This window comes from Eptesicus fuscus, chromosome 7 (assembly GCF_027574615.1).
Source record: "Eptesicus fuscus isolate TK198812 chromosome 7, DD_ASM_mEF_20220401, whole genome shotgun sequence".
NCBI classification, from domain to species: domain Eukaryota; kingdom Metazoa; phylum Chordata; class Mammalia; order Chiroptera; family Vespertilionidae; genus Eptesicus; species Eptesicus fuscus.
Window position 1 is genome coordinate 57,008,908 of NC_072479.1, and position 12,964 is coordinate 57,021,871.

The following is a 12,964-nucleotide window of genomic DNA, read 5'->3' on the forward strand; positions in this document are numbered from 1 at the left end:
ACGCTTCATTCACTCAGAGGCCACCTGGGCAAAGGCTGAGGTACCTGGGCCAGAGAGAGGGTGCAGATCAGAGGTAGAGGCAAGAGGAGAGCAGGTAGAGGTGGGGAGGGTGAGAGTGGGAAGAGGAGAGGCTGGCAGAGGGGAGAGATTTCCCAGACAGTCCAGCCTTCCCTGCACTCCTGTCCCCAAAGCCTGGATCCATTGATCAACCTCTTCTCACCCCTCGGGTCCTGCTCTCTCTCTCTTTGCGTGGTGGGAGCTGTTCATTTTTGCTGTAATCAGCTTTCATTCAGTCAGGGTCAGCTCAGGTCTGGGGGAAATATCCAGGCCCTGGTCACTGCTGCTCCCGAGATTTGGACTAGAAGTGTCAAGAGGAATTGAGAAGAGGAGAGGGGTACAGATCTAGCTAATGTCTCCTCACGGGTGGCAATGGCAAAACCTGGGCAGGAAAAGAATGAATGCTTACTGACCTACTAAGTGCCAGGCACTATGAGTACGTTGTCTTATTATCTATGAGGCAGGTTTCCCATTTTATGGATGAGAGGACGGGTTGAAGGGGTTCAGAGGGTTAGTTAACCTGCCCAAGACTGCACACCTAGTTAGTGGCAACAGGTGGGATTTGAACATAAGTCTATTTGTTGCACTCAGTGGGGAAGAATTTAAGTTAGGGCTTAAAAGTCGGATTTTGTATTTGAAAACACTGCTTTAAGAAGGGGCTCGTAGGTTTCACCATTCTGCCAAAGGGGTCCCCAGCACCGAAAAAGCTACAAAGACTTTTGAACACTGGGACTAATTATGAGAAAACACAACAGGCTCTGTCCTGGTGGAGGCAAGCACACGTCTGGGCAGCAAACAGAGCAGAGTTGTCCTGACCTAGCTTTGGAAGGCTATAGGCTGTAATACGGATTTCCCCCTTGGCATGTGTACATGGGGCCAAGTGCACACGGAGGAATATTAATGACAATAATAGCAAATATATGTGCAGCTCCTGACAGTTTACCAAGCAACATTTCTAATTTACAGGTGAAGCAAATGAGTTTCAGAGAGTGACTTGCTCCAGGTTTGCAGAGCTGGTAAGGGCAGGTTGTGCACTTGAACCCAGGCCCTCAGGTTCCAAATTCTGTGGAGTGAGAAAACAGGCAAGGGGTTGTCTTGTCTGGAGCAGGGAGGCCACTGGCAGCTGGTGAGATGGAAGGGTAGTGGGTGGGAGACCTGGAAGGTGGGGCCAGGCAGGGCCTCTGATGCAGGAGGCCCTGAGGCACCCGTTCAGGTTCTCCTGGAGGGGAGTGTGTTGGGATCCAGTTACCTGTACCCTCCGATTGACTTCTGTAGGTGTGTTTAGTGACATGCTCAGCAAGTGTGAGAAGGATGGGCTGGTGCCAAAGGCCAAGCCCAGAAATGTTTCAGATTTTTCCTTTATGCCCCTGCAACCAAGCCCTTCTGCTCCAGCACATATAAGAGACCCAGGCTAGAGCTGCGGCATTCACCGGCCTGGCCCCTCTTGCTTCTCTCTGACAACTCGGAGCTCACTCTCCTCTCTCCAGCCATGATCTCCAGACAGCAGGGTGTCCGAGGCGGGTCCCAGGGCTTTAGCTGTGGCTCTGCCGTTGTAGGTGGGGGCAAGAGGGTTGCTTTCAGCTCGGCCTCCATGTCTGGGGGTGCAGGCCGTTGCTCCTCTGGGGGCTTTGGCAGCAGGAGCCTCTACAACCTCGGGGGAAACAAGAGCATCTCCATGAGCATGGCCGGATGCCGGCAAAGTGGCGGCTTTGGGGCTGGGGGAGGTTTTGGGGCTGGTGGCTTTGGGGCTGGGGGAGGTTTTGGGGCTGGTGGCTTTGGTGCTGGTTTCGGCGCTGGCAGCTTTGGTGGTGGATTCGGAGGCTCGTTTGGTGGACGGGGTGGTCCTGGCTTCCCCGTCTGCCCTGCTGGGGGGATTCAGGAGGTCACCATCAACCAGAGCCTGCTGACCCCACTCCATGTGGAGATCGACCCCGAGATCCAGAAGGTCCGAACTGAGGAGCGAGAGCAGATCAAGACCCTCAACAACAAGTTTGCTTCCTTCATTGACAAGGTGAGCATCCTCTTGGCCAGATAAGGTGGCAGAAACCAGGGTTGCTAGAGTCCCAGCATCTCAGAACTGAGCCTGCCATGGGAAAACCACTGAACTACCTGGGCCTCCATTTTCCAGCTGTTGAAGGGGAGTCAGTGTTCTGAGTCTCTTGTTTCATGCTGGGTGGGTTGTCAAAGTAGTTCAATATTTGGAGTTTTCTAGATGTGCTGTGTGATACTTGGAAAATCATTCAACTTTTCTGGGTCCAATTGCCCCAGCTACAAAGTGGGTTCATTGTTACCCAGCTTTTTCTCAGATTTTGGTTTTAAAATAACACAGTTAATAATTTAATAATTAACTAACAATTAATTGTAGTTAATATAATAATTTAACTGTTGGCACTTCTGTTGTAACAGAAGGAAACCAGGCTGGTTTGTCAAATAAAAAAGAGGCTTACTTCAATGGCAGAATCTAGGTCCCCTCCTGACTCTGGGCAAAATTGCTTATCTGGGTCTGTTTAAAGAGACGAGAGGATGGGTCTCTCCTGTTCTTTTAGTAGTCCAAACTTCCTTTTCCATACAAGGTTAGAGATTCAAGTTCTCAAACTCAATTATAGTCAAGTATGATGGATGATAGCAAGCAGATTAGCCTCAGAGAGCTGAGGCATCCAATGACTAATAAATGAATGGATAAGTGTAGCACACTCAGTCAAGGATGCCCTGGGTCTCCATGCTTCAAAGTCTGAGTCCGCTTAACTGTATGAGGCAAGAATGAACAATCTTGGAGTAGATTGAGTGGGATTGTTTGCTCTTCTTGCTAGTTTGAATAAACCAATAGTAGCTTAAAGAGGCTTTTTTTGCGACCCTAGGGCATACAGATATAATAGCAAGACCAAAGGTTTGGTGCTTGTTTCATCTCACCTTTTTGGTTCAAATTGTGATCAGTTGCCCTTACCTACTTTTATTTCAATTCTAAGCACATAAAGTGGAAATGTCATGCTAAGCTGCTACCTTGATTTATCTGGCTAGATCTTTTCATAGAAAAAGGGAAAGCTCTGGGAAGTCCTCTTGCAGACCTGAATCTAGCTGAGACTCAGAATATGTCTAGGGCCTTGATCTTAGTTAAGTATACTCAGCTGTACACAAGTTCGCAGGGACATACCAAGTGCATTTATGAATAAGTGTTTTTAAAAAATCTGCAATGAATTTATTATTCCTTTGCTATGGGTCTGAATCACTTTGAATGCAATCACTCAGACTATGGGTGTATCCCTTAATTTTATTTTATTTTATTTTATTTTATTATTTTATTTTATTTTATTTTATTTTATTATTTCATAGAGGTTCAGTGTTCTTAGTAATTCATCCCAGGGCTCCTGGATCCCTGTACAGGAAGTTGTTCTTGCTGCATGGTCAGGCTCTATTGCTCTGTCTGTGCTCTTTTCTTCACAACCCACATGGCCCATTGGTTGCCAGGAGCTCACAAGTGGGGGTCACCACATTGACCCAGTGGATGGTTCCTGAAGTTGCAACATGATGGCCCTACTTGAATGGCTCTTGGGCCCCCCGGTTGACTTGGATTGAAGGGGTTGGTGTTGGCCGTAGCCAACTCTCCTGTCAAATCTTCAGGCCCTCATTCTGTACCTTTTTGAAACACAGGTGCGATTCCTAGAGCAACAGAATAAGGTCCTGGAGACCAAGTGGAACCTCCTCCAGCAGCAGACGACCACCACATCCACCAAAAACCTGGATCCCTTCTTTGAGGCCTACCTCAGTGCCCTCAGGAAGCAGCTGGATTCCTTGGTCAATGACAAAGGACGCCTGCAGTCTGAGCTGAAGACCATGCAGGACAGCGTGGAGGACTTTAAGACCAAGTACGTGGGGGAGAAAGAGGGGATGCCATCTCACAAGTGTGCCCAGCCATGTCCCAGGCTTCCTGGATTCCTCTCCAGTCATTTAGAATCCCAGGCTCTGAAGATATCCCAGAGGTGTCAGGAAGGTCCTCTAGTCTGCTCCCCTGTATCGCCACGGTTACATTTTAATGGGGTAAGGTCTAGTAATCCTAAATTGCCCAACAATTTATCAAACATAAAATGAATGATACATTCAGAGAGCTGGGCTTGCCATATACAAACAGGTTAGAAATCAAACAGATGGAAAATACAATACCATGATCAGAAGAATATAGGTTGTAGAGGCAGTTGGGTTTGGATTAAATACTGAATCTTTCACTGGCTGTGTGATCTTGAGTAAGCTTCTTAACCTCTCTGAACCTTAGTTTCTTAATATTTAAATGGGGATAATAGTCCTACCTTATATGTTGAGAATTAAATGAAATTAAATGAGGAAAAGAAAGCAGCTAGCAATGGACTTATTTCCATAGTAGCTCTTATTATAATGCTGACTCATTATGGGATGCAGCTGAGAAGAAACCAACATTCTCTCTCAGTTCACTCTCACATGAAACAAAGAGAACTTCTATGGAAATAAAATCAAGCAGATCATTGCTGGCTTTTCCCCCCCTCATATATTATCTCTTGAAAACAGTCTTCTTAAAGTTTTGTTTTCACTTCTCTGAATAAAACAGGGTCTAGACTGGTACCTCATGCCTGGTCATTATTCAATAAATGTAGGTTCAATGAATATTTGCATGAACATGGGAAAATGTAGCCACTTAGCTGATATTTCCAAATAGATGTTTGAAAGGAGTAGCAGGTTGCTGAGAAACACTAGCTCACTGTGGGACTTCTGTCTTTTCCTTTCCATCTCCACCCCAGGTATGAAGAGGAGATCAACAAACGCACAGCTGCTGAGAATGACTTTGTGGTGCTCAAGAAGGTAGGGGATAAAGGAGGACACCCTTCCCTTGGGAGTGGTCTTTGGCTGGAATCGAGGGGTTGGTCTATCTCTGCCTCATCTCCACCACAGGTAGATTTGATACTATCCAGATCTACCTGAACAGGGTCCTAAGGAATTAAGGCTGGGGAAAAAACCCTGTTTAGATAATTAACATCCATGCCTGCAGGTGGCTTTAGGGGCAGAATATGTCTAATGGCTTAGTTCCTCACTAACTCACCTGGTACTGAGAAGCCTTTCTGAGTCACTTAACATCTGCTGCCCCCTATTATAATTACTGTAGCGCGTCTCTTCTCCCCACTCTTCCTCTGTAGGATGTGGATGCTGCCTACATGAACAAGGTGGAGTTGGAGGCCAAGATGGATGCCCTTAATGATGAGATCAACTTCCTGAGGGCCCTCTATGCTGCGGTGAGGACTCCATTGCCCTCTCTATTCAGGGAAGGGAATGCTCCATCTACGAGGTTGGAGTTCACAGTTCTTTGAAAGGACTCTAACTCTTTACTTCAGGGGGGTGGGTTCTCAGCAAGGTCATGGATAGAAAGGGGTAATGTGAGAGGTTCTCAAAACCAGATGTCTTAGAAGAGGTGATTAGATCTAAAGATCGCATGGGATAGAATTTATTGCCATTTAGCATTTCTTTAGTGAAATGCATTTATTCCATTTTCTTTCATCCAATGAACTGGTTGCCCACTGACATGGATTGGCTGATAGTCCCTGGGGAGCAGTAAGGACTACAAACATTACTTTCCTGTCTTGAAATGTCACAACCACTTGATTTATACATAGAAATTTCCCCCCCTCCCCATTGGGAATGCTAACTCTGCTTCCATCTGAGCCTGTGGCATGGCCATTTCTGTGATGACAGCAGATTTCTGGTCTCAGATAAGGGAAGACTCTCCAGGTGGCCTGATGTGAGACATTTTCCCTGTAGGAGCTGTCCCAGATGCAGAGCCACGTCAGTGACACTTCCGTGGTCCTGTCCATGGACAACAACCGCTGCCTGGACCTGGACAGCATCATCGCTGAAGTCAAGGCTCAATATGAGGAGATCGCCCAGAGGAGCAAGGCTGAGGCAGAGGCCCTGTACCAGAGCAAGGTGGGTCCTGAAGATTTCTCAGGAGTTCGGAGTGGCTTCTGGGGCTTTGCTTTTGATGTCTGTGAGCAGGTGATTATCAGCTCAAATCCAAGAGAAGTCAGAGATGAACTGATTCTTTGAGGTCTGATTTGAGATTATGTGACATTTTGTTTTATTCCTTCCACCTGTGGCAATTCTTGCTGGGATGACTTGAGAATAGACCCTACTCAGACACCTCTAACCCCTGGTTCCCTGTGTCTCTTGGGTCTTAGTTCCAGCAGCTCCAGACCTCAGTTGACCAATATGGTGACAACCTGAAGAACACCAAGAGTGAGATTGCAGAGCTCAACAGGATGATCCAGAGGCTGCGGTCTGAGATTGAGAACGTCAAAAAGCAGGTAAGTGTCACCTCCTTCCAGCTGCAGTACAGGGCTGAGGCCTAAAAGATGTCTCCACAGGAGATGAGAAGGTAAGGCATCAGGCCAGAAAATCCTGAGCTTGTCTGCAGGGGATTTGTAGCTCTTTACAAGCCATACCCGATCTTTTCAGCAGTATCCTAGTTAACATGACATGCCACCCCAGGAAATTAGATTTCTTGGCTCTTTTACATTGATTTTTGCTCTTTAGCCAGTCTGGTGGGGGCATTGGTGGGCCCTGATGGAGTGGATGAAATGCATAAGAAAGTGCATCAGGGAAGGTGGGGAGAAGGACAGACAAACCCTGACATGTTAAGTCCAGCAAGCAGGAGAGGGGACAGAGGTAGAGTTTTTGACAGCAGGATACTGACGATTGTCTGTCTCATGCCCTTGTCTACAGTGTCAGACTCTGCAGGCCTCCGTGGCTGATGCTGAGCAGCGTGGGGAGCTGGCCCTGAAAGATGCCTACAGCAAGCGTGCAGAGCTGGAGGCTGCTCTGAAGAAGGCCAAGGAGGAGCTAACCCGGATGCTGCGGGAGTATCAGGAGCTCATGAGTGTGAAGCTGGCCCTGGACATTGAGATTGCCACCTACCGCAAGCTGCTGGAGGGCGAGGAGTGCCGGTGAGGAGGGGAAGGCAGGGCGGGAACATGAGGAATGGAGAGGTCTGGGGCCATGGCAGGTCCGGGGCACTTCTGTTGGGCCACCTGCTTCAATGCTGCTCTGGTGCATTATAAACAAGCACACTATTAGATAACAGGTTCATAGTCAGGCCTTATGTTTGTCTGCTTAACGATGGGAAAGGTGCTCGACACCTGCTTATTGAATGAAGTGTGGCTCTGGGCTCTGCTGTGGCTCACTGCTCTTTTTCTCTCCCACAGAATGTCTGGAGAATGCCAGAATGCTGTGAGCATCTGTAAGTACCTTCAGTCCCTGCCATGCCCATTTGTTCACCCTGGTTTGAGCTGCAATTCTTGGTTGCCCACACTCTTGGAATAACCGTGTCCTTTGCTTCTCTCCCACAGCCGTGGTCGGTGGTGCTGCCAGCGCAGGAGGCATTGGTGGAGGATTAGGAAGCTGCTCTGGATTTGGCCTGGGCGGTGGCTTTGGCTCTGGCTCTGGAAGCGGCTATGGGTTTGGTGCTTCCAGCAGCAAGATCATCTCTTCCAACACCACCCTGACCAAGAGATCCCACCGATAGAGGAGATGAGGTCCCTGCAGCCCCCTGAGCCCAGCTGGGCCCAGTCTTGGTGTCTCTGTGCTTCCTTCACCTCTGCCTCCATGCTACCTTTCTGGGACTCATCTCACCAGTGTCACCTCAGTGCCGGGGTGTGGACTCTGCCTTTTTGGAGTTTGGTAGTTTCTTCTCAATGTGGGCTTGGTGACTTACCTGGAATGGGGAGGTTGTCAGCTGACTCTTCACCCCACATGGAGAGAGGAGAACACAACCACACGCTTCATCTTCAGAATAATTGGGATCATATATGGGACCATCCCAGCCCAGTGCCATCTCCTGCCGGATCCCAGATATCTCTCTACATCAGGACCAACTCCTTCTCCATCACTTGGCAGCAACTGGCCCTGCAAGCTCAGGACAAGAACCACTCAGTGTCCCATCCAACTCTTCTCCTTCCTTCTATCCATCTATGGGTGAATTTTCAATAAAATGCTTTTGTCATTCACTCCGAGTAATTGTTCTTCTTCATTAGAAAGAAGTCTTCCGAATTCAGGTGAAAGTGAGGGAAGCTGGGGCTTGAGGGCTCTGTCTGTGTAGATCAAGGTCATCAGTTAATTTTTCAGGTCTCTTTTTTTAAAAAAATACTCAGAATATTGAGGGAGAAGTGTATGAAGCCTGAAGGCTGCATCTGGAATAGAGACACAGACTCAAAAAAAAATCAACAATTATACAAAGATAAACCATTGTAGGGAATCAGGGGCAGGCCATCTCAGTGCTGAGCCTGCAGTGAACCTGGAGGGAAGGGGTCCAAGTCTGGGAGGTGTGGGGTGTAGGAATGGTATGAAGAAAGGCCGTCAGGAGTCTCTACTGAATATGGAATAATTGGGTGTTTATACTCAGAGTCTATTTAGCAAGGCCTCCCTAGTTACGAAATTCTATGTATGGGCCTAAATCTCACCAAACCAGCAAGGCTTTCAGAAACTTGTTCTAAGAATCAACATGGTCATGGTTGTTGGATGGAGGAGTGAAAGCTTGTCTTCTTCACAAAGCTTTTGTGCTGTGCCCACTTCCCCAGCTCCTCAGGTGACTGTGTAATGATGCAAGAGTCGGAGAGGCAAGCAATAGAGGGTGAAGCTGCCTGATGGGCCAACCCTGGAGATTCCTGTTGGTAAAAGGAAGAATGGGGGCGAGGGCACTCAGAGGTGGAGGTTTGGGCATAGCCTTTGTGGACACCCTGTTTCTATACTGGACCAATTCCAGGATACCTGGAGCAGCATAATCTTCCCTTTACTAGAGAAAGACTGCATAGCTCCCCATGTGCAGTCTGACACTCATTCTCTTGGCCACCCAATTGGTGCCTCAGACCTTTGACTTCTGGGGCGTTCATTCAGACTCCAATCCCTCCAGCATAGTGCCCATGGGGCCCTGATTGTGTATACATAGAAGGCACACAGTTTGCTCAGGGCCAGTCCTTGCCCAAGGGGCCTTCACACAGACCTGGAGGTAGGCTCAGGGCAGCAGGGGTGGAGCAGCAAAGAGTTAATCTGGGCTCCCTGGGCTGAAGCCTTTTGCCAGGAGCAGCCACTCCCTGGGCAGGACTCCTTGGTTCTTCAAAAACCCTGCCCTAATCTCCCCATTGTCTCAGGGGTTCACCCCAAGTGTCAGAACAGGAAGTCTTTGACTTCTTCCCACCACTGCACCCCTCTCCTGGGAAAATGCTGAACTGGCTCTTTTCTGAGTTTCTGGGGTGCCTACGAGGGGAGGAGTCCGGGGTTGGAACAAAGGGAGAAGCTTCTCAAGTTCACCCACCAGGAAGCTGCAGGTTGTGATGGATCACACTGAGAGGTCAGGGGTGGTGGTGGTGGTAGTTGTTGGGCAGGTGAATGAATTAGTCATGTCCTCTGAGCAAGCGAAGAATGAGAGAAACCACCCCAAGTGCCACTGCTGATCCAGGTTTTAATATCTGTAGGTATGTGGCTATGTGAGTGTTTTTTATTTATTTATACAAGAAGATTACTATTTTACAAAAAAGAGAAATAACATTCATGTTGTTCTCTAGTTCCAGAACAGTCCAAGGCAGTGGATCCTGGTCATGAGCCATAGGTTTGAAGCTGGGTGACTAATTGAAGGGAATTATTTGGGGAGAAAACCCACCTCTGAGATAATGGGTGCCTCCCTTCCCTCAGACCCCTTAAACTGAATTCTGGCCAGCTCTTTGGGTTCAGGGGAACTATAGAGACACAGGTTGCATTACCTGCACCTTGGAAGCTCCCTGGCACCCCCCACCCCCCCACCAATGCTTTACCTTGATGTATACTTAAATCACTTATCACATCATAATATGAGTTGGGAAATCTTCAACTCAATTTATTTGATTCATCTGCCCTGATCCCTGCTCTCCAAGCTCTTGACTTCTAGTCATGGCTGAAACCTCTCCCTTGGTTTGGCTTAGACTCTGGGCTCCCAAGCAATGACCACATTTGCATAGGTCCCTCTGCCTTTACCAAAACCCTCTGTTCTGCGGTCCCACCTTCTCAGTTTCAGCAAATTGTCCCTCCCTTGCTGCTAGTAAAACCAGAAGGTGATAGCAAAGAGGAGTTTATTAGTGTTGTCTTACTGTGGGATTTTGGTTTAGCTTACTGTTGGGACCCAGGTTTTGGATTCTAAGACCTTGGAATATGTCCATTATTATTTCTTGGGTGGATGGTCAAGGGGAAATAACTGAGGGAACTGTTCCCTCTTTGTGACCCTCCAGGGCATGGTACTAGTGGGCCAGCCCAGGACAAAGGGGGATTCATGCAGGAGGTGGCATTTAAGGACATGTAAGTCTGGGTGCTAGAGGTGGAGAAAAGTAATCTGACAGAGAGCAGGATTCTATTTTATTTTTCAATTGTAGTTTACATTCAATATTATTATTATTATTTAAAATATTTTTATTAATTTCAGAGAGGAAGGGAGAGGGAAAGAGAGATAAAAACATCAATGATGAGAGAGAATCATTGATCAGCTGCCTCCTGCACACTCTACACTGGGGATCAAGCCTGGACCTCCTGCACACCCCAAACTTGGGATTGAGCCCACAATCCGGCCATGTGTCCTGACTAGGAATTGAACCATGACCTCTTGGTTCATAGGTCAGCATGTGCCCTGACCAGGAATTGAACCCTGACCTCCTAGTTCATAGGTCAATGCTCAACCACTGGCCACATCGGCCAGGCTGTATTCAATATTATTGAGAACAGGATTCTAATCTCCTCTAAGGGGAAATCCTTTTTTTCTAGGAAGCTCCACCTTATTGCCTCACCCTGTTGCTCTGCCACCCACAGGCCTCTTCAGGCCTCATTCTGATCCTGTGAGGTGTCCGAAGCATTTCCTTCATAAGACTGGGAGCTCCCTTGTCTGCAAATCCACCAAAAGCTTCAGCTCGACAAGCATCACACAGGAGTCCTAGCCCTTGAGGAGGATATAGTTCTATGTGAATACTAGAGGCCTGGTGCACAAAATTTGTGCACTGGCAGGCGGGGGTGGGGGGGGGGTGGTGTCCCCTCAGCCCAGCCTGCACCCTCTCCAATCTGGGACCACACAATCCTGGACCACTGACTCCTAATTGCTCACCTGCCTGCCTGCCTGGTCGCCCCTAACTGCCACCCCCCTGCTAGCCTGATCACCCCTCACTGCCTCTGCATGCCAGCCTGATAGACCCTAACTGGCCGTCCCTGCCGGCCAGGTCACCCCCAACTGCCCCCTCCCTGCCGGCCTGTTTGCTCCTAACTGCACCCCTCTGCCGGCCTGGTTGCCCCCAACTGCACCCCCCCGCTGGCCTGGTCACCCCTAACTGCCCCCCCCCCCCGCTGGTCTGGGTGCCTCTTACTGCCCCCCTCCTGGCCTGGTTGCTCCCAACTTCCCTCCCTTCCCACTGGCCTGGTTGCCCCACACAGCCTGCTGTTCAGTCATTTGGTCGTCCCTCACTAACCCCTGCCAAGCTGGTCGTAGGCAGCCATCTCATGAGGGTGTGAGGGTTAATTTGCATATTACATCTTTATTATATAGCATGTGTGCATGGGTATGGGGAGCACTGGGTAAGCAGACATTAAATACAGATTTTTCCTACTTTCAGGAAAGAGAGCGATAATAGATGTAAATCCTGAGGCTCTGTCAGACCAAGGGAGAAGCACTTACTTTTGCCTAGGGATTCAAGGAAGGTTCCCTGAAGAGGTGACACCTCTGATAAATCTTGAAGCCTGAGAAGGAGTCAGCCAGGTAAAAGGGGTATAGTCTTGGAGTTGAGGTGAGAGATGCAGGTGTGCAGGGGAGAAGGGTGCTCTAGACAGCATGAATACCAGAGTAAAGGCAGGGAAGTATGGCCCAGTGCAGTATATCTATGAACTCAAAGCAACTTAGCATCCCTCAAGACGAAGAGCAGGGAGTGGTGGGAGAGAAGGCTGAAGAGGTAGGTCTAGGCCACGCTTGGAGGACCATTTGGTCCAATTCGTTTGGGGCTGGGCTTCATGGGCCAAGACTGAATGAGCTCAGGACGAGGCATGTGTGAGAGAACAAGATCTGAAAGAGATGAAGAGGGGACATTGGGTCACCTGCTTTCAGGATGTGGCCTTTAGGTCCATGATGGGCTTTGGACTCATGTCTGGGAACTGCCCCTGCACCTCACTCCCCTTCTATGGAGCGGTAATGCTGAGCCTTGCAGCTGCTCTACTCTTTTCCTTTCTTGTTTACTATGAGAGATGTTCTCAGGGACTAGGAGATTTATTGCCATTCCTTGGTCTGGAAGAATCATCTCCCTCAGAATGACATATATCCCTTCAATAATTGTTGCCTACCTTCCATGGGCTAGGGGCTGTGAATCACTGTTTCTAAATCTCCCTAGATTACTTACACAGTATCTCATGGTCATCTTACTTCCTACCATGACCACACCCTCTGCTTTAAGTCTCTTAGATTCTCCAGTGGAGGGAGTGAGATCTGTGCTTTTCAAACCATTGCACTTAACTTTCCTCTTAACCTTCTCTTCCCCAGGTCAAATGATCACCTAATTTTCCTCCCCATCTCTTACCTTTTGTCTCAAGTAACTTATTTAATAACTCTCTGTTATTAAACCTTGCAATGAGGACCACTGGTTTGAGGAGGCACAGCAGACAGATAGGATTCAGCACAACGATGGGGCGAGCTCCTGGCCACAGAGGAATCTTACATAAATAAAGGCTTCCTCAGGGCAAGCCTCACCTTCTGTTTTGTTGTCCTGTTTATCTTTTCTGCAGTGCTCTGTGGCTGCTGTTCCTTCTTCTTACAGCAGGAAGTGGAAGTGAGTTGCTTGAAACTGGAAGGCAAGTGTCTGTCCTAGAAGATAAGGAAGGCAGTGTAGTCTCCACACATTCTCCC

The 12,964-nt window shown here is 48.5% G+C and overlaps 1 protein-coding gene across 1 annotated transcript; it reads left to right on the plus strand.

Moving 5' to 3' along the window:
- Positions 1 to 1,546: 1,546 nt before the first annotated feature.
- KRT4 (keratin 4) lies at positions 1,547 to 7,594 on the plus strand. The gene is made up of 10 exons (XM_028144421.2): positions 1,547 to 1,781; positions 1,815 to 2,068; positions 3,706 to 3,920; positions 4,824 to 4,884; positions 5,217 to 5,312; positions 5,836 to 6,000; positions 6,252 to 6,377; positions 6,796 to 7,016; positions 7,275 to 7,309; positions 7,419 to 7,594. The coding sequence occupies exons 1-10, from the start codon at positions 1,547 to 1,549 to the stop codon at positions 7,592 to 7,594; spliced, it is 1,584 nt and encodes a 527-aa protein (XP_028000222.1).
- Positions 7,595 to 12,964: the final 5,370 nt, after the last annotated feature.